Source organism: Sinohyriopsis cumingii, chromosome 1 (assembly GCF_028554795.1).
Source record: "Sinohyriopsis cumingii isolate HCF-2022 chromosome 1, ASM2855479v2, whole genome shotgun sequence".
In the NCBI taxonomy this organism is placed as follows: Eukaryota; Metazoa; Mollusca; class Bivalvia; order Unionida; family Unionidae; genus Sinohyriopsis; species Sinohyriopsis cumingii.
Window position 1 is genome coordinate 97,871,260 of NC_142961.1, and position 22,807 is coordinate 97,894,066.

At 33.9% G+C, this 22,807-nt stretch overlaps 1 protein-coding gene across 6 annotated transcripts in view; it reads right to left on the bottom strand.

The window, feature by feature from the left end:
- LOC149807406 (uncharacterized) overlaps positions 1–17,580 on the bottom strand; it is a 223,339-nt gene extending 205,759 nt beyond the window's left edge. For 5 of the 6 annotated variants that reach the window (XR_016422584.1, XM_089966445.1, XM_089966430.1 and 2 more), the window contains exons 1-3: positions 17,462–17,580; positions 16,028–16,359; positions 2,930–2,962 (exon numbers count right to left, since the gene is read on the bottom strand). Coding sequence is in view for 5 of the 6 variants with exons in the window: in XM_089966445.1 (XP_089822571.1) it covers positions 2,930–2,962; positions 16,028–16,258 (264 nt within the window). In the remaining variant the exon portion in view is untranslated. The remainder of the gene's footprint in view (positions 1–2,929; positions 2,963–16,027; positions 16,360–17,461) is intronic. The other variant, XM_089966453.1, reaches the window with a different exon arrangement.
- Positions 17,581–22,807: the final 5,227 nt, after the last annotated feature.

A 22,807-nucleotide genomic window follows, 5' to 3' on the forward strand; every position in this document is an offset into this window, starting at 1 on the left:
TGTGGAGCTTCAAACCAAACCTGGTTTAAATCTATGAAGCGCATCAAAAGTTACTGAGAAAAAGTGAAAGGCAAAGTTCTATGTGAAACAGGGACCATAACTCCATAAAAATGTGCTAGAAAATGGCATAAATCTAACTTGACCTAGCTGCTCTTAATGCAAAACCTTATACCAAATTTAATTTAATCCTAAAGTTTCTCAAAATTTATTGGCTTGAAACTGAACAGCAAATGTTCCAAGTCAAACAGGAGATAACTCCATACAACAAAATGGTGAAAATAAAACCTGACAACGGTCCTCCTTATGAAAAGCCTAATGACAAATCTAATTTCAATCCAAGAGGTCCTTCAAAAGGTACTGAGCAGAAACAAAAGGAAGAAGATTATTAGTAAGTGAAAATCAAAATTAGAGCTAGGTCATTATAAGATAAAGACAAATACCAAAATGTGGTTTTCAACTATCAAGCCCTTAAAAGGTTATACTGTGCAGGAACAAAACTAAAGGGCAAAGTTCAAACAGGGACCATTACTTCAAAGCATTTTCAAAAACTGTGAAAATCAAGCTAGACCCATGACTTCTTATTCAAGTCCTCAAAGTTGATTATGAAGTCAATCTAAAGTTACTCAGTGAAAAAGAAATTTAAGGACATAATTTCATGAAAACATGGACCATAACTCGATAAAAACTAATTTTCTGGAAAATGGTGAAAACCAACTTGACCTGAATCTTCGTAATGTAAAGCTTTACATTAAAATTTTATATCAAGCCATAAAGTCCTTCAAATGTTACTGAGCAGAAATAAAACTGAAGGGCAGAGTTCTATGTCAAACATGGGTCATAATTCTGTAAATGTCACCATAAACTAGTGAAAATCAAACCTGGCCTAGGTGTTTATAATACAAATGCTCATACCAAATTAGATTCCAAACTATAAAGTTCTTCAACATTTATTACAAACTAACAATACTGAATGGCAGAGTTTTAAGGTAAATAGGGGCCATTACTCCATATTCATGTGCTGGAAAACAATGACAATCAAAATGACCTTGATCTTTTTATTGTAAATCCTCTTTAACAAATTTAATTTAAATCCATTATGTCACTTAAAGTTTACTCAGCTGAAACAAAATTAAAAGGCATAGTCCCAAGCCAGACAAAGGCCATAACTTCATAAAATTTTGCTGGAATACATAGAAAATCAACATGACCTATGTCTTTTTAATATCATCCCTAATACCAAATTTTATTCAATACATGAAAGTATTCAAAATTTCTTGACCAGAAACAAAATTTGCAACATGAAGTGACAGGATGTCTGAATGTGGTAACACTATATGCACTCAGTTATTAAGGTACCAATAAAAGAACAGAAAACGAAAATTTCTATTTATGCTCACTGGATTTTCAATGCCAAATGATGGATGTATATGTGTCAATATTTATCACATGCTGAATAAAAGAATATGCCTTTGCAACTATCTGCAATGCTTTTCAGTACATATCTAAACCAAGATTAATATTTTCTTTGGTTTGCTCTGTCCCAAAGGAATGGAATTATTTAATATCCTGTCAGTATTAGCTGCAGAAATGCAAATATGTTCTCTTTCATTTATTTTATTCATGAAATCTTTCATATCTACATGAACTTATCATTCCTGAATAAAACTTTTTAAATTGTTAACTTTTACATGGCAATACAATGTTATGGTTTACATATATTTCAGATAAATACAAATTATATTAAAAATCTGTCACTTTCATTATTTTAAAAATAGAAGCCATGCATGCAATTCATGTACTGGAGGAAGAATATCACTCTTCTAGCAGACCATGAAATCATTTCATTTCCTTGCAAAGAAAGCTGTATACCCAAATCCCAAGAACTATCCACCACACAGTAAATCTTTGATAAAATAAATTCAATAAAACACACAAAGCAGTGCCAGACCACAATGTCACAAATATCTACTACTGGACAAAGATTTTTCAATCAAATTAATGTAACAGTCATTCCTTTTGCTCCCATTTTTAAACATAATTTAATCATAAAATGTACTCTTGTTCTCACCAAAAATGGTCCATTTCCTACAAACAATTTGTAGATAAAACTCAATAGCAATGAAGATATATTTTTACAATAAGGGATGTGAATATCTGAAGAGAAGAATGTCTTTAAACATTTTTTATTTCAATTTTAATATTACAGTACTTATAAACATGTGCATCTTAAGCAAATCAATACTTAGAAATTCCACATTACATAAAAAATGTATTTTATCACATGACTATCATTATGAGTAAGTTTATATACTCATATCAAATTTATATATGTAGCACATGCAATAGCAACTTCTCCCATTACAAATGGCATACTGTAATATGATACAAAGGAAAGGTATAACAACCCAGGCATGCACATATTTTTCAAAGTCAATTTGCTATATTTGTGTGATTTCATTAAACAAAATCAGTATTTTTAATTATGTAATAAAAAGAATCATACATTTGTGCCCAATTATATGAAATTTATGAAATTCATTAAACAAAATCAATTGATTGCTTCCAAAAAGATTATTTAACTAATTTAATTTATAATTTATACCAGTACTTAATGCAGTATCCTCTGTCTCACATAGACAAAGATAATATTATTATTTCCAAAGATACAACATTCTAAATAGATAAAGAATCTTCAGCACTGACTGAGCAGCCAGTCAAATCTAATGACTTCAAAATTAACAAGGTATGTGATACCGATAGAATCTGTGACATTGAGTCAGGAACAACACATAAAGCGCATGAAACAATGTTTGACACAGAGAAGGATATATGTTGGCCATGGTTGACACATGCAGGATGAGGTACACAGGAAGGGAAGGGTTTGTTTAGTATGGGAATGGATGGAAAATACCACACATTACAAACTCACCTTTTTATTAACTACATCAGGGCTTGTGTGAAGCTGAAAAATGATTTGTACTTGCTCTTATTGTTTATATTGATATTTCTAAAACTAGGATATTAGCAAACACTTAAATATGAATACAACAGTGATATAAAAAGAAACATTATCTGATGTATATATGCATATATGGTAGGGCAAAACTTGCTAATAATGTATATGCATGTACCAGTGCATATTGGTAGCACACACAGTTGAATACATTAAAGCAAAACACCTGCAAATGACAGTAGATGAAACCTGGAGTTGTACTATTCCAGCATTGTCCATCTTCAAGGACTCTAAAGAGTATGTATTTTGAAAAAAGAAACATTTGCTTTTATCCACCTACTGGAAGTACAGTATATAAAAAACTGCAGACACAAATTTCAAAACTACAAGTAAGAGACCAGAAATTGGAGATTCTGGATAAGTGGACTCCTACAACAGAAAGCCCTTCAGGGATAAAGAACCATATATATAATTCATACACAGATCGGATTATTTTGCTTCCATGACTTTCTATGACAAATTTCTGATATTCTGCTCCTAAATTCTTTAATGTCTATGATGAGTGTGTGTTTGGATTTTTAACATAGCTTTAACAATTTTTCAGTCATATTGCTACGATGTCTGCAGTGTTACAGCTTATAGTGATGTCTAGCACTGGGGCATCATGCTGCAGACATGTAGCATGACGTCCCACCCAGTCACATTATCCTGACACCAGGCCAACCAGTCCTAACACTAACCTCTTAATGCTGAGTGCCTAGTGAGACAGTCACAAGTACCATTATTATACATCTTTGGTATGACTCGTCCTGGGTTCAAACCCGTAACCTCTGGTATTTGAGACAGATGCTCTAACCACTATGCCACTGGAGCAAATGTCTAGGATGAAAAGGGTGGAAAGTTTGGACCAGTGTACACAGGAAATAATGATAATATTCACCAAGCAGATAGAAAAGATAACAATCAGCTTTTCTCAGGATGACCAGTCAACCATGTTAACACTACATAATGACAAGCAAGTAAAAGGAGATTATCAATTTTGGGGGCATTTTTCATTATTTTCCATTACTTTCCGAGACAATTTGTTCTCCAGTTATAACCAATAAACAATGTGAAACCTATTCCAGGTCAGATAAATCAAAACACAGGACAGGTTAATACTGGCAAATCTTTAATGGCTGTAATAAATACATGTAATTACTATGATTCAAATATTACACTATGTTTGTTTAAGTTGAAAGAAGAAGAATTAATTAATATAAAAATTAAGTCATTTCAAATTATTGACAGCAAACAACAATAAAAAATTCTAGTTAAAGTTTTTAAACTGTAAGGTTGCAAAATACTTTAACTGACTTCATGGCATGTTTCTTTATGTATAAATTGTCTGCTTGCATCAGCATATGTAAACATATATGCACATTCTAGGGTTTGACAACTTTCAAAATCATATGGTAGTAGATTAACAGGAAAAAATGTTATGGTCCAACTTAAATTTATAAGCTCAGAGCAGGCACTCTTCCCTTTTCTTTGTCGTAAGTTTTTAATAACTATTCTCGTCTGAAATTAAATGTATTCTTATGATTGTTTTGTTTTTGTTGCTCCAGCAGCACTTTTAACACATTATTGGCTATATCATGCCAAGGAAATGAGGGTTATATATCTTTCTGGGCCAAGGTCACATCAAGGAAGCAAAGTTGAGCTCATATCAGATATCAAGTGATAACATGATCACTAGAAAGAACACACAAGGTGAGGCTTTAGACTGCTTGAGTATCACATGGAAATTTGTGTTTATTGATGATTTCTGAGGAGTGAGGCCCAATTTTAAAGTTATCAAGATTTATTCATAAAATATTACAAAGTACAAACATCTTTTTACAATGTTTACAGTGTTCATTGTGCATTTGATTACTATTCTGCTAAAGAATTCAGTCACATTTTACAGGCTTAAGTTACTGTATTAAAAACAAAGTTCAAAATATAAAAATTCCCTACATGGCCCTAATTGATGAATAATCACACAAACAAGCTATTTCCATGTGGATATATGTGAAGGCAAATTTGATTTGCCTTGACTCCTTTAAAACTGCCTAGTTATTGGGCATGGTTTAGGATGTAGTACTTTTTGTGTATGAAATTCTTTTTAGATTAGGAAGACAAAGTACTTTCTGTTTAGGATGGAACCCTTCTAAGTACATGTAGCAGATGGTAGCCATCCTGAACAAACTTTGTCACCGACACATTTGTTTAATAGATTCAAAACAAAACATTATCACTGAAAAATATGTGCAAAACTACATGTGGACCTAGTTAGGGAACTTCTGGGCTTCAACCTCAAGCTCTGTCAAAACCAGTTTTAGAATATTATCAGTACTGATTTGTTCCAGGCTTTATATTTTGATCTGAAAATAATTATTTATGGAATCAAAATGCAGCAGAGGAAAAACCCATTGTCTGACAGCCTGAGGACAAATTCAAAATTTCTGGTGAGCAAGTTAAATCTTCTGTCATCTGCCCAGAATTTTGTGTAGAATATGAAGGAAGCCTCTTTATTTATTTGCAATTTCATTATATAAAAAAACTTTTGAAGCAAGTAGCCAATTTTAGGAGTTTTCCAGCCATGAAAACTGTCGTCTCATTTTCACCAATAGGCATAGCATGTGTTGTCAATGACAACTAATGGAATGTAATGGTATTGTTATGGGTCTACCCTGAAAAATCAACAACCTAGAAGTTTTGTATTTGCTACAAGTATCCATAAAGGAGGTCACTGTACATGTATTACCAATCTGCCTGGTCACAAGCAACTGGTTAGGAAGAGAAAAATCCCTCTTCAAGACTGGTATATGAAAGCAGAGTTCAAGTCTGAATAATTTGGAATGTACTTGTCAGGACACAAATACCTTTATACTCACCCTAAAGGTGGGAACTGACTATACTTTAAAAGTTCATTCAAATATCTTATGGTAAAATATATGTTTGTTACAACATTGTAATCTTGTTCTCAATTTTGACCAAGCATGCATCTTTACATGCTATTGTAAAAATACAACCCACACTGTACATCATACAGCCATTATGTTCTTGTACAGATATGCCATTAAATTTCATATCAATGTGTGCGTCTCTCTCTCTCTCTCTCTCTCTCTCTATCTGGAGAGAGAGGGGGGAGGGCTTTTTCTGGCATCTCAAATATTTCATATTTTGAAAGTTTTAATTTATCTCTACTTCTGAGATTTGTGAGATTTCTTTTCATCCTCATTACATTTACTATGTACTTGTACTTTCCTTAATTTTTCTTTTTAAAATTCAAAATTATTTTCTTTATTTAACTGTGATCTATGACCAATTTTGTTTTTACCTACAAGGATAAATTTGTTCGGTCAACTTTAAATGTTTTTTAAAATCTCAATCATAAAAGAGGAGGATAAAAGAAACAACTGACCTCTTTACATATGAGTATACATGTATGTATTGCTCACAATACTTTATACATTGGAGATGAAATATTTGGGTACTGAAGTGTGCATATAGTTGCATTCCTTTTCTCAGTTTTTAATTAATCCATTTTAATGAATGTTAAAATACAATTTATGAAACTGGATTTTATGACATCTAATTTCAACCAACATACTAGTATTTCTTATTTTTTAAATTCTTTAATTAATCCATTTTATAATGTAAGGATAGATATGTGTAATTGACATGGGTTTTACATTATCACAGTCTTTACATTAGTAAAGTATATGCAGTTTCTTTAACTACCATATATACTCGTGTATAAGCCGAATAATTTAGGGAAGAAAAAAAAGGCCTGGAAGAAGGGGGGGGGGGGTTCGGCTTATCTGTGGGACAATATCTAAACTTGACAGTTTTTAGGTCTTTTTGATGACTACTGTAACGACTAAAAATCTTGGGGCAAAAAACAATAATTTTTTCTGAGTCCTAAGTGATGGGCATGTAAAAACTTAACTTTCGGTGACCTGACAATTTGCATGTGTATATTTTCTGATTTCTCCAACACAAAGCTAAATAAAGGTAAATACAGCTGGTTGAGTTTACCAGGGAGACCATACTGAACTATAATGTACAGTACTTACGCAGTGCAAAGCATCACTTAAATCCTTACTGGGGCCCCGAGTGGCCAAGTGGTCTAAAGCGCTTTCCATTATGGATCACTGCCATCTCATCTCCGTCTGCATGGGTTTGAGTCTCAGATTTGGCTAATGTGGGTATGTGAGAAAGCTTGCCAGTAGCTTCTCGTGGGTCGGTGGTTCTTCCCGGGGTTTTCCCGGGTTCTTCCTCCACCATTAATATTGTCCGCCATGCATAGTTAGCCTATCGTGTACTGAAAAATGGCGTTAAACCCCATAACAACAACAACAAATCCTTACTTATTCCCATGATGCAGATTTTGCTTTATTTATTGTTTCTACCAAATTGCATTCTTCCAGATAACATTTCAGCTAGTCCTTAATAGCTGTTTTATTTATGCTGAATCATGCACTCACGAGTTACTCATTTTTAATGATATAAGCGACCCTACAAATTGAAGTAATATTTATAAAAAGGTATGCATGTTTATTTGTGCAAAGCACATAACCATCATAATTTACATGTTCACGAAGAGTGGTAATAATAAAGGCTAAAATTCTCATAGAGATCAACATCAATCAATTTTAATTTTGTGTTTTAGCTGAACAAACATAACTTTCCACACGATGGAAAGCTTGATGTTTCAGTTTCTACTATGTTTGTCTTTCGTTTTGCGACAGCAAAACAGGCCAGTTAATCATTAATACCCTGAAACTGGCTTGTGATAAGAGGGAATTTTGACCGGTAACTATACCAGTTTAACATTGGTATATACGGTATAAAAATGCCAAGTTACTCGTGTAAGTTTCTTTCGTGGGAATGGAGCTATAGCATATGGATTTACTGCATTCATAGTTTTCATTCTTGGGATTGAAATTAATTGTGGATGATTTTATTGTTGTGGTGTATCTTTTTGTTCTGGTTTATTTTTTATTTTTGTATTATAGTAGAGGTAAAAATAATCATTAATTTGTGTGAATAATGTTTAAACATAACATTCTATTTAGTGAAGAAGCAAATGCTTTATACTAAAATAATTATTTCGTCACAACAATAATTCAGAGGTGATACAACAGAACATGTAGGACTTTTCTTGTTTAGAAGAAATAAAAATTAGAAGATATTATGAAATCGGGAGGTAGGCATGGAGCGACCCAAAAATCTGGAGTTTGTTTTTTCCTCCCGGCGTTAAAGTTGACAGGTATGGTGTAAGGTCGCTTACATCAAAGCAAACTACAGCTCAGCTTTTATGGCATCAGCATAATTTTCAAAGCATTATTTCCGAAACTTTATAAGAAAACTGAAAATTAAATAAATTACTTTTCAAACAAGTTTATACCATTTCCTTTTAATAAGCATGCATGACAAACTCAAGTTAAGTATACATGTAATTTTTTAAATACAAGTTTGCCTAAATAAATGCATTTAGAACTTATCTCATGCATCTTGAGATGCCTCGGAGTTGTAAGTCGGCTTATACACGGGTCACGCACTTTTTAGTGTTTATATCTGTTCAGTTTGTTTGTTGGCTTATATGTGAACGGGCTTATAAGCAAGTATATATGGTAATCAATTTTTTTATTCAAAAGATACCTGTAAATGTCAAGGTGACCATTTCTGGCATCAATTTTCCTACTTAATCTACAAATGGACATTTAAAATAATAGGTCTTCCAATATCATGTAAATTTCAAATGAAGAGTTACCTTGAAATGTAGCAAATTATTCTTTTGAGAAATGCTGTAATTAATTATTTGTTTGAAATTACTGATTCAAATCTATCCTATTAATGACAAGTCAGAAGTATTGTAATCTATCCCCATTCTTGAATTTGAATGACTTTACCTTATAGACTGTCTTGTCAAAAGTGATATGCCATACAAATCTGTATATAAGCTGTGTCTAACTGCAAACATTTTAGCAGATCAGGGTCTGTGTTGTTTGGTCCACTAATTAGTCCTAACAAACTAGAATATATATGACAATAGTTTTTATAACTTATCACCATTCATTTAGAATTTCTCTTTAACTTTAAACACTGCTGGTTAAATTATTCCACAAAGCTGAACTTACACAAGCTTCAGCTTACACCAGCAGGATCAGAGAGAGAACAAACCTCCTCAGTGTACAGCTTACCATAAGCTTTCACCTCATGAAATCAATGCAAAAGACTATAATTTTCTTATGCATTTAGGGGATCTTACATTGAATTTGAATATGGTGTTACTTGAGTATACACTAATGCCTGAATACACACACATGCATAAGAAAGTTTACAAAATGATCACTTTTTGACAATTACAGCCCCATACAAGAGGAATATACCTGAGCAGATAACACTTGGTACACACTTGTAATGTGATATCACAACTGTTTTGTTGTAAAACAATAACTGCTCCTAGCTTTTACCATTTGATATCTTTAATAAAAGGACTGTGAGTCATTGTTAAATGATCATGTAACTGTACCTATCACTGTTCTATGTTTTTGTCAAGTCACATTAACTGACTTTAAAAAGGTACATGAAACTTTAATGGAATGTGAACACGAATATGTATGGATGGTGACAACAAAGTTTGTTGTTAACTCTTTATGTCCAACTGACATAATGGCACAGAGTGGATGCTGTGATGTTATTTCTTTGCAAGCATGATTAATAATAATAAATAATAATAATAATGCAGACTTAATACAGTACCTAATCTTCAGAAGCTCTAAGTACTTTAGAATAAGAGATAACACATAAAAACATACAACGACAAGATTACAAAAACAAACACCATGAAATTACCAAACAAAATGATGTTAGATTTACTTGGAAGTCATGCATTAGTTTGTTTTTATCTATCATATGAAGGTTTCTCTTACTAGCAAACACAGATGGAGGGTTAGGGGCTGATATGGTGAGATGGCATATGGCACAGATGTGATCTGATTCAAGTTCATAACACCATTGAAGACTTTAGAATATTATCACCATGTCTATGAAAAATCCAAACTAAAATATGACCATGTTTATGTGATGGTTGGCTAACTGACTGTTTGAGGTTGAAAATGTGAATAGAATCAAGGAGTTTTTATGTGTATGGATTTCCAGGACAGTCAAAGTGAAAAATGAAATCTCCAAGAATAATCAGGTTGCCACCTATTGCATTTCCACATTCCAGGAGGAAACTGCTCCAAAAAGAGAGAATCAGTCAGCTTGATTTTTTTTTTTTAACTAGGAAGAAGGCAGTAAAGGCAGAAAAACTGGACTGCTTTTGTTCCAGTGAGAATGAGGTTTGGACCAGTTCAAACAATGTGTACCCAAAATTGAAAGTTGTAGATATGACAGTGAATTATGGAGTTCTTTGCAATAACATAAAGAAACAAAATTCATTTCCACCTTAATTATTGCTTTACACAAATTAATTCTGCAGATTTAACTAAGAACATGTTCTTAAGTGTGATAGCCCAAACAACTTGAGCTGCTTTCTAAACAAAAAGCATTGATGATCAAAGCTTGGCACGTTCCACCATCTATGTTCTTATCTAATCCTGCTTCAGATTGGTGTGATAATGTCAGAACAGAGGGTCTGGATTTGAGATGTTTTACATTAACGATATAATTACTGTAAAATGTAAATTTATCATTTCAAAGAAAACAGTAAATAATTTATTTTCAAAATTTTCAACTTTTTTCATACTTAATAAATCAACTGACAAATTACAAACAGAAAAACAAAACTTTACAAAAGTATGAAATTTAAGTATAATACAACAGTATATGTGAAAGCTTTGAAATAAAAAGTCTGTATTGAAAATGTAAAACATACATTAATAAGTGAAAGACTTTTAAAATGAGTTTATGTAAAGAGTTTTAAAATGAGTTTATGTAAAGACTTTTAAAATGAGTAAGTAAGAAAAAAATAGGCAAATTCTCAATCTAAATTTCCCATAATGATTTAACAAAACAACTATTCTGTAAGACCAGTCAATGCTTGGAAATTCTTTTACATGCCTACTCAACCAACTGCGATACACCTTGGCAACATGTACACAATCCACTAGGTTACTGACATAGGTAAAATGTATGTAAATATATTAACCATCACTTTAAGCGAAGTTATTCACAGCTTTCCAAAAGGACTAATGATATGTGTGCATGGGGAATAGAAATATAAATGGTGGTCTTTTTACTTTTAGAAACTTGCAGCATAATAAACTCTTTCAGGTACAATTGTAAAGAAAGGGTAGAGTTCTAACTTGTATAAGTGAGATCATCTTTGTATTTCAATTCATTCACATTTGACCATGCGAAAATTGATTATACTTCAGTTCTAGTAATGTACAAGCGGAATGTGCTCGAATTTTTTCAATAAGTCAACAGTACTCTGATTCACCATAATAATAGGATTCAAAATTTATCAAAATATTTCCTAACACAATATTATTATTCCTAAAAGTGAAAGTTGTCTCTTAAGAAAAAAAATAAAAAACAAAAAGCAACAAAATTATAAATTCAATTAGTATTGAATCATATCTTAAATTTTTAACAGCCTGAATCAAGTGTGCTAAAGATAATGTGTCCTCATTGTGTGAACTAAATTTAGGGGACATACAAAATTTCAGAGGGACAAATAACTGTTTGCATTACAAGTAATAGTCAACAAAGCAAAGGCATCGGGTGCACAGGGTCCCTGAATTGGGAGGCAAGGGGCCACTGTAACAGTCAGGGGTTCTATTAATTTTGTTTGTTTTGTTTCTGGAAGTCTTTAAATTTAAAGCACAGTGTCATGAAGCAAAACAAGGTACAGTGGAACCCCGCTATAACGCGATGATCGGGGTCCATAAAATCGGATCGCGTTAAAAGCGGGGTCGCGTTAATGCGGGGTTTTACAATATTTAACTTTTTTTCCGAGAACATATACGTGTATACATGTACAATGATCAAACGTCGGCTTATCATCAGATGAATATTAACTGGAATGCATTAATTAAGATATATTCAAAATAATCGATGGCTAATATATTTATAGGTTATTACTGTGCATTAAAAACATTTACTAATTTTTATCTGTTTGAACGATAATACAGATTGACCGATAATACCAGACTATCGCTATATCATGAAAAGTGCATCAACACCGTATGCTACCGTGCCATCGTGGCTATTCATCCAAGCATTCTTGCTGTTAGTGTACTGAAATGGAAGTGCCTTCATATTTACATGATGAAAACATCTGGGAGCTTTTGATTTTCCAATCATCAGAGGTCTGACTTTGTGGCTGCCAGACTTGTTAACACAAAATAAGAGAGTCACTCTGTCCTTCCTCTTCTTGAAACCTTCTCGTTTGTGACTGTCAGTCTTGGTTGCAAGGGTGCGATCGGGTAACATTTTATAACATAAACCAGTCTCATCGCAGTTGTAAACTTGGTCGGCTGTGTAGCAACCGTCCTCCAGCAACTTTTTAAGCCCAATCGGGTAGGAATTGGCAGCCTCTTTGTCAGCGGAGCGGATTTCCACAGACACAAGAACTTGGCTGATAGTGTGCCTTTTCTTGAATCTGTCTAGCCAGCCATTACTCACCTTAAATTTGGAATCATCTCCATTGATACGGCGATCAAATTTCTCTGCTTGGGCTTTCAGAATTGGGCCAGAAATTGGAACACCTTCTGAGCGAGCTTGTACAAACCATTGGTACAAAGCTGAATCTAGGACATTGTCATTAGCTAACTTAACCCTTTTATGCTGTAAACCAGTTTCCTCTTCAAGAATGTTGGGTAGACTACGGAGCTTTCCTTCATCTGTTTTCCACCCTCGCAAAGTGGACTCGCTGATTCCTAGATCTCTGGCAAGCTGAGTTTGTTGTTTGCCCTTCTTTAGTTGATCTAGGGCATACAGTTTCTCTTTAGCAGAAAACGACTTGCGTTTTTGAACTTGCTTTTCCATAACAGTAAAATATTTTTTTATATAAGCAAACAACGTACACAGATAAAGCTCAATAACTAAGTAATGAAGGCCTGCAATGGTTACGAATCACTTTTTATATAAAACAAAATTAAGCTGAACGGATGTACAATTTCATACCCTTTTAATTTACAGATAATAAAGTGGATATTATTTACTTTCAACTGTTTGTTGTTTGATCACACCGCCAAGCACAGCATACATGTTGGCGGCTTTCGTCCTTTGATGTTTATTAAATTGTGCGACTCTTATATCAACCACAGCTTTGTCTGCTGCTTGGCTGTGATTGCAGTTAAATAAGAAGCCCATGTCGGCTATTGTTTGAGCAACGACTGTATACAGAATTCATGGAAGACAATCACAAAGATGATTTACTGGCTTTACTCATGGATCCGTAATAAGTAACACTTCCGATAATGTTTACTTCGGCTTAACAATTCAAAAACCTAATGAAACCAGTTTTCTCTTCTAGAGTAGAATACGGAGCTTCACCACAACCTGTTCAAATTGATAAATTTCAGAAGCCAAGCGCTGTACACACTATTTCTCGTACTTTATATATATCGTATTATTTTAGAATTCATACACGATCACTTCTCCAAAATCACTTAAAGAACCTGGATAAATTGTTAAGTTCCGATCGTTTATTATTAAAAGTCATACGCGAATTCTTCCACCAAATTATAATAAACGTTTTACACACTATTTCTCGTACGTTAAAGAAATATTTTCACGGTCCGATAAAAATACACGTAAATGAATTTCAAATTTCAGGAACCATGCCATGATCATATTATTTTAAAAGTTACAACTAATCTCATGCCCAAAATGAAGTTAATTTCTTGTTTTGTTTTTTTTACTTTTCTCCAAATTTTTTTTCTCCATGTGTGAATGAATATACGAAATTTTGGGAGCCATGCTACGACCGCGTTATATCCGAATTCGCGTTATGGCGGGGCGCGTTATAGCGGGGTTCCACTGTACATGTAGTAAGAAAGTCTCTTGTCACGCTGAATTTTTTTAACAAGTGCTTCCTTATTAAGGTAGAATACAAAAATGAATGGTACTGACTGATCATATATGAAGAATCATCACTATTTTTATCTTAATTTTTCAGGTTACATTTAATGTTACTGCTATGTACAATTCATTCATTGTTGTAAGCATTTTACAAATTAGCAAGCAAGTCCAGTGTTGTACATCGTGCAAACCCAGGCGACATTTACAACCAAGCTATGTCCAGTGTTGTACCTTGTGCAAGCCCAGGGGACCTTTACTACTTAGCTATGTCCAGTGTTGTACCTTGACAAAACCTTACAACCTAACTACAACATGACACATGTTATGAACATGATATTATAAAAATCGTAAAATAAAAATTAATTAAAAAATATGCTTCATCTGGGACATGGAAAAACTAATGTTAACTCTGTCTGATAAAACCAATGCTTCTGTCTCATACCTAAGAAGAAAAACTATCACAAAGTAACTGATTTAAGAATCCATTTCTCCAAGTTCATTCTCTCTACATTTAATTTTTCTCTTTAGTCTTTACATCTGTCTCTCTATCTCCTTCTCTATCTCAAGAGGCACACCTATAATACAGTATGTATATGCCAAACATGAGAGGTGTATATTTATTATTATTTAGATAGATAGATAGATTTGTTGTTGTGGGATTTAACGCCATTTTTCAGCATACGATTGGCTATGCATGGCGGCCAGTATTAAATGGTGGAGGAAGAACCCGGAAAAACCCCAGGAAGAACCCCAGACCCACAAGAAGCTACTGGCAAGCTTACTCACATAACCACACTGGCCGAATCATAGACTCAAACCCATGCAGACAGAGGTGAGATGGCAGTGATCCATAGCAACGAGCGCTTAAGACCACTCGGCCACTCGGGGCCCCAGATAGATATATGATTGATAGATAGGTAGATATATAGACAGATAGATAGGCAGATTGGTAGATACCATATATATTTGCTTATAAGTCTAGTCCAACTGCAAATAACATAGAGCCTGATCCACCATAGCATAATGCACATGCAGATCAGTGTCTATATTATTTGTTCTACTGATTACTCATAACAAATTGCACAGACTCAGATCTGCTACTACATTATGTGACAGTATTTCTGAGTCTGTGCAGTTCACAGGTAGACTCTTCTTATAAGCAAATATATACAGTAGACTCTTCTTATAAGCAAAAATAAATGGTAGATAGATGTTTACACAAAAACTTACACCATACACACATCCATGAGTTTTTCAAGTATATTCTGCCTCAAGAAAATATATTCCTTTTAAATTGAATATTCAACCAACCATTCAGTTTTTATGGACACTCCAAGTGTAGAAATATTTAGTGAAGAGAAAAATCTAAATTCCTTACACAAGTTGAAATTAAATATTGTATTTTCCTACATACTTCTTGACTGATACATGCTACTGCAAGCTTAGAAATAGGGGTCACTGCACCCCCAATTTATGGGGGATCAGTATAACAGGCACTTTCAATGCCACTATGGGTCAATAAAAGGAAATGCAATATCTGACAATTTTAGAAATAATTATTATCAGTTGGAGAAGCAACAAAATACTTCCATTTTTGTATTAGAAATTAAACATTCAGAAGAATATTACAATTACCAGTACATATTTTGATTACTACATATACTCGCTTATAAGTCCAATCAAGCTACAAAATACAAAGATCCAGATCTGACTTAGCTTAATGTGCCTGCTGATCAGGTTCATTATTGTTTGATCTACTGCTTACTCTTAATAAATGCACCAACCCAAATCTGCCAGCATATTATGAGATGGCAGATCCGGATCTGCGCAGTTTGCAGTTGGACTCATCTTAAAAGTGATATATAGTCCCTAGAAATGACAGGTGGCTTAAAATGTAGAGTTGATGACACTTGAGGCATAAGAGGAGGGGCACCCTTGATTTCTATCAGGTCAACTCAACTTGTTGTAGTCTAAATCTATATTGCTAAATTTGATGGTGAAGCTTACCCTATCATCATCTAGCATGCCACCTCTGGGAGGTGAAACAGATCCTCGTAGTCCATGTCGAAGTGTTAGATCATCTGGGTCTCCAAGTGATGCCCCCACACAGAATTTTGCCTTATGCTTCTGCAGAAGCGTTGGGGTATTAAAAGTCATGTGGCAGTCACTGCATTGGTATGTTCCCCCTGCCATCTTGTCCCAATTTATGACAAGCTCAGAGCGTTGAGCAGTGGTCATCAAACAATTTTGAAAACAAAAATAAAATCCTCCAAATTACATCATGGCCCTTGGGGTCTAAACTTCAGGAAGGATTCTAACACTATCTAATTAATATGTCTCTGAAATAATAAATAAATATCTCATGAGTGGACAAAATAACCAAATAAAAAACTTAAGACAAAATTAAATATGCACAGTACAAATGGGAACACTATTAATACCTTATTTAGAATATTAATTGTAACTATCAGCACATATTTTTTGGTGAACTAATGGAGCCATTATATTCATACAACATTTATAATGTTTGAAATGTGGGAACTGTGTGTTTTTATTTCACAAAATGTCACATAGGTTGCAGGTGCAATGTTATTTAAATGATACTTTTGTAATGTACAAATATAGGCTAATATATTTACAGTACACAACCTGCTCCCTTTAACAAGTCTGTGTTAATATTTCAGCAGTCCATTTGAAAGACGTCTGACTGAGATTATGGTCACTTAATTGCACAATATATTTTCATAGTTATGGTTTAATACAGGCGAGAAAACACAACTTATAGACAAAACCCGAGAAAAATTAAATATATGTTAAACTATGAAATAATAATAATAATAATAATAATACAGAAACTGCACAAGCCCATTAAAATACTACTTCTCAATCAAATAACAAAAAAACATTGGTCACATCATGAAAAAAAACTGGAACTGCGTGTTTAACATTTTTAAAACCCAAATTTATCTATTTCGCCCCATACTGCCTTTTTTCCCCTTTGTGACAAGTATGTTTACAATTCTGTTGACTACTGTAGGCTACCCTTTTTACTATTAATATTGGCACCCCTGCTTACGTCCGACACTTTGCACATGAAAGAGAACGAAAGGTAGGAAATATGAAGTACGAGTCTAATGTTAGAATGAGAAAACAAATTCAACTGATATTTACGTCCTATAAATATTATTGCGGTGAAACATTTGCATAAAATATAATTCTGAAATCCAAGTTAAATTTTCCGCTGTCCACACGGTACGTCGTTGTAGCATAAACCCTTCAATGTATGATACTGCCTCTAGCCTACAGGTCCCCTGACTCCACAATATGCCTATTCAGGCTATTTGTTCGATTATTTCACCCTGTACTTAGTGTCTTTATTGTTCCTCCAAAGAGAAAATTATCTAAAATTGCAAAAAAAAAAACAACTGAAAAAGTACTTACAATAATCTGCGTCATAAAAATAAGAATCTTGAAAGTCTAACAAGAAGCACAATTTTCAAACTACAAGTACAGCTCTCGCTTCCATTGACGCCATTTTGACGACGTTTATTCCCGCATTCGGTATGTAAGGTGCTCATTTGATGTATCCAGAGCGACGTTGACATCATGTGACACACTAACAATAACAATAGCACGTGTTTGGAAAATTAATAAGACCCTACCCCTTGAATCTCTGACGATATTGTATTCATATCAATAGTGTTAAACAAGCGATGTAATTCCAATTTGACGTGTTATGAGCAAAATTAATCCGGATTATGCCACATATTCCCTAAAGCTTCAAGTCTGTAAACATACTGTATTCATTCGTTTTTATTTCATAGAAACAAATTTGTGATTATTTAGAACTTTTTACAGTTGTTATTACTGTTGTTGTTGCTGCTGCTGCTGTAGCTGATGTTGTAAATAGTTTCACATACATTTTAAGGACTTTATACTTTTCTGTCTTTATCTTTTATTGTATATATTAAACCTTTTACAATTTGTTAACCTTTATCTTATATTGCATATAGCATACCTTTGAAGAATTTTACATATTTTCCTTTTCTAATTTTTTTATATTTATTTGTGTTGTAGATAGTATACCTTTCAAAAGTTTTGTTATACCTTTATCTTGTATTGCATACCTTACAAATCATTTTTATATCTTTTCCTTTTCTATTTCTTATCTTTATCTTGTATTGTATATAGTATACCTGTTTAATAATTTTAATATCTTTTCCTTTATTCCTTTTTTACTTTTATCTTGTATTGTATATAGAAAAACTTTAACAATTTTTAACATCTTTTCCTTTTCTATTTATCTTGTAGGATTTGATGTTTACATTTGTTTTGAATGGTTTATCTTCCTAATATTTTTGTGCAATTTGCAATGTTACCTTTAATCAGCATGCAAAGTAAATCCAAGTAATCAATCAATCAATTAACTTGGAAAAAGGTACAGGATGTAGGGCGAGGGGGAAACCCCCAAATGAGGTACAAGATTAGTGTACATTTTGAGACTATCAAACTGATGGCAGTTCAGTGTTCCTCCAATAGCATATCATTGTCATTCAAAACAATTCTTACAACTTCATCTCATTTATATTATTATTAGAAATTCTTAAATATGTGTGATATCCTTTCTTGAAAAAGCCTCAAAACATTGTCTCCCAAAGCCTGGCTATCAAGTGTCCTTGTATGAAAGGTACAGAAACACACAGTCTGACCACCAAGTGTCCTTGTATGCAAGGTACAGAAACACACAGCCTCACCAAATTCAATTTAAATCTGAGAATAGCAATAACTGAGATTTATTTTTTGGAAACAAAAGGAGATATGCTGAACAACCAGGAATCAGGGGTTTTACTTCCACTGCAAAGATTTTATTAAAATGTACATGTTGTGTTCAGTTAAGTTTCACAACCCAGTCAAGACTGTCTTTGTCTGATTGTCATTTTAAAAAAAATAGTGCAACTGTTTTTTCCTGTTAGCCAGTCAAATTGTGGGGAGCTCAGCTCACTGAGTCAATAGAATTTGAGCTGCTGAATTTTATTTATTCTAGTGATATCTTTAGAGGAAGAAACATCAAGAGGTTTGGATGGTTTGGTATTAAATACCACCTTGGATGTGGGAGGTCACAGGCTCGAACCCCAGCTGAGTCATACTAAAGACTTTTAAAAATGGTATTAGCAGCTGCTTCAATTGTCACTCAGAATTAATAGGTTAGTGTTAGGACTGGTCAACCTGGTGTCAGGATAATGTAACTGGATGGGACATCAGGCTACATGTCTATGGCATGATAACCCAGTGCTAGACATCACTATAAACTGCAACACTGCAGACATTGCAGCAATATGACTAAACTTGTTAAAGCTACATTAAAAATCCAAACAACACAAACAGTTCAGATGAACTCCTCTAGGGCTTAAAGGTGTGTGGGTCTTTACAAAGTGAAGCTATCAGGGATAAAACTATCACCCTTCTGATTGATAAAAGTCCTGTAAAAAGCACAAGGAAACGGATATTAAAAATCCTGCATAGGGATTACATAATAGCTCAGAGATTCAAGAGATTTTGGCACGTGTTCAAAATTATGTTCATTACATAGGCTTGTATGAATCAATTCATCGCTCAGGCCAATTTTTACATACGTTGATAGTCAATCCCTTGAATCCCTGAATAACCAGGCATACACATGGAAGTAGACAATCTTACCACACAGACACATTACCACACAGACATCATTATTTATTCTTACTGGCACGATTTGAGCTGAAGCAATAATGCAAACACACAATATCATGGTGTTAGAGACACAGCTTTTGTGTGCTCATGGTGGTTGAATGGTCAGTTTAAGGAGGGCCCGATACTGTCATGTGGGTGGAGTCAACAGAGCTGCAAGGCACTCCATAACAAATGAAGTGATACTTGAGTTGATGCAAGCTGAGAACTACAGCTGACATAGTGTCTATTCTCTCTTTTGATTTTTAGGTAACTCAGGTGGCATAAGACATTGACTTCATGTAATGATTTCATTTGGAGAATTAACATGTTACTGAATTTTTTCTTTTGTTAGTATTTGATTATTTTGTGATTTGGATATGTTCTCACCTGAACCACAATGATTTTATATTTTATCAGTCACAGGAGTCCACAATGACCGCTCCAGTGACCTAGTGGTTAGAGTGTCCTCCTCAGATGCTGGATGTTGTTTGTTCGATCCCTGGTCAAGTCATACCAAAGACTTATAAAAATGGTACTAACAGCTGCCTCGCTTGGCGCTCAGCATTAAGAGATTAGTGTTAGGACTGGTAGGCCTGGTGTCAGGATAATGCGACTGAATGGAACATCATGCTACATATCTGCGGCATGATGCCCCAGTGCTAGATATCACTATAAACTGTCACACTGCAGACATCATAGCAATATGACTGAAAAATTGTTAAAGCTATGTTAAAAAATCCAAATCGCACACACACAGGAGTCCACTATATTGTCAGTTTTTAATTGGTCTGTTGGATACTGTCAGTCATATTGTCAAATTTGTTAAGCTTGAAAGCAATGATTAGTTTCCAGACTGTAGAGACATAGGAAGATCTTTTTATGTTTTGTGACAGTCATGGTAGGTGCTTTGTTGGCCTCAGTTTTCAAGAATTTCATTCTGAGAAAGATTTCGTGATTCTGCAGTTCCTGATTAAAGCACATCAGTTCAGTTGATATTCAGGATTATTAATGGGAGTGAGAATGCGGCATCTGTTTGAAATTAATGTCAGTTCTGTGACATTCTTCAGAGTGAAGGCACTGGGTAGTCAGTCATTCTGTTGATCAGTCAATACCTACATCATTAAGGTTCTACCAGGTTGCCTTCATTGTGATAAGCTGGATTTGCCAATCGTATTTATCTGTTTGAGATCTACTAAAAACTGTTGATTTCAAGGCATTAGCTGAAAGTAAGCAGATTCCTCCATCCACAATACCCAGTATTCAGCTTTAGCTCCCAGCAAACCAGAAGAATCTGATGACAAAACTCAGATTTTAAGCGATAAAAGTTAACTTTTTTAAATGCTACTCTGACGGAATGAAAAGGAAGAATTTCTAGCTAACAACTGCACCCTTCCTGGTACACACAGAAATCAGTAATCATAAAACAAATTATGAGATTATTTCTGATCAAGCCTGTGTAGAATAGTTTTCAATGAATTCTTCAATAATGACATGCAATAACTACCTAATGTACCTAGCATACGTTATCAAAATGAGACCTTTAATGTCCCAAAATTTTATGTCAATAAAACCATGTAAAATATCAGCATTCAAAAGGCAACTGGATTAGATCTTATTTCATCCCAAACTATTAAAATTTGGAACTCAGTCACTGACTGGTCCTATACAAGGCCTTGACCAGAACATTTTCCCAACCTGAGACTCAAGGAAGCATAGCTTGCCCCAATTTATAAGAAAAACAGTCCACTTGATAAATAAAACTATCATCCTGTCAGTGTTCTTCAAACTATCTAATAACTCTTTTAATGAGCTATCTTCGACATGAATTACTTGGACAGTATCTTACACATTTTGACCAGAACATGAATTATTTGGACAGTATCTTACACACTTTGACCAGAACATGAATTATTTGGACAGTGTCTTACACACTTTGACCAGAACATGAATTATTTGGACAGTATCTTACACACTTTGACCAGAACATGAATTATTTGGACAGTATCTTACACACTTTGACCAGAACATGAATTATTTGGACAGTATCTTACACACTTTGACCAGAACATGAATTATTTGGACAGTATCTTACACACTTTGACCAGAACATGAATTACTTGGACAGTATCTTACACACTTCAACCAGAACATGAATTATTTGGACAGTATCTTACACACTTTGACCAGAACATGAATTATTTGGACAGTATCTTACACACTTTGACCAGAACATGAATTACTTGGACAGTATCTTACACACTTTGACCAGAACATGAATTACTTGGACAGTATCTTACACTCATACCCTTCATCTTTCAGAAACAACTTCAATCATTTACCTACATTAATTTGACTTCTCGAAGACTTGTACTTAGTCCCTGACCAAATCAAGCATGCTTCCACTATTTTAGTTGATTTATTAAAAGCATTTGACTGTCTACTCTGCTAACACCTCTTCCAGAAATGGCAACATATGGACTTTCCAATTCATCAGTAAACAATATGATAGATTACCTTTTAAACAGAAGAGTGTCTAAATACATGTAAGAAACTCAACTAGTTCATGGGCAAATATCTATAAATGTGTACCGGAGGGATCAATTCTAGGACAGATATTGTTAATAATTTTATTCACTTCATCTTTTACATAAATGATTCTAATATGTATGTTGATGATGCCTACTCTCACCAAGACTTTAATATTACTTTGGAAACAGAGTAAACAATTTTCATGAGGTACATTTTATAATGAAATGAAAGCAAATAATGTTAAGTTCCAAACTATTGCACTTGGAAAGAAAACTAATGAAAACTAATGAATAAGTTGAAATTTTCTCCTCCAACGAGACTAATAGATCTTGTGAAGATTTCAGTAAAACTAATGGGAGTAACCCTGGACTTAATGCTGAACACTTAGTCAGCAACATCACCAAAACTTTTCAACAGGCATTTTTTAAATCATTAGGTGTGCTCAAACAAACCTGAAAATACCTCGCAACTAATTAGAACAACTGACAGTGTACTATTCTTTCCTCATGGCAAACTTCAACTCCTGTCCCCTAACCCTGAATTGCAGTAGTT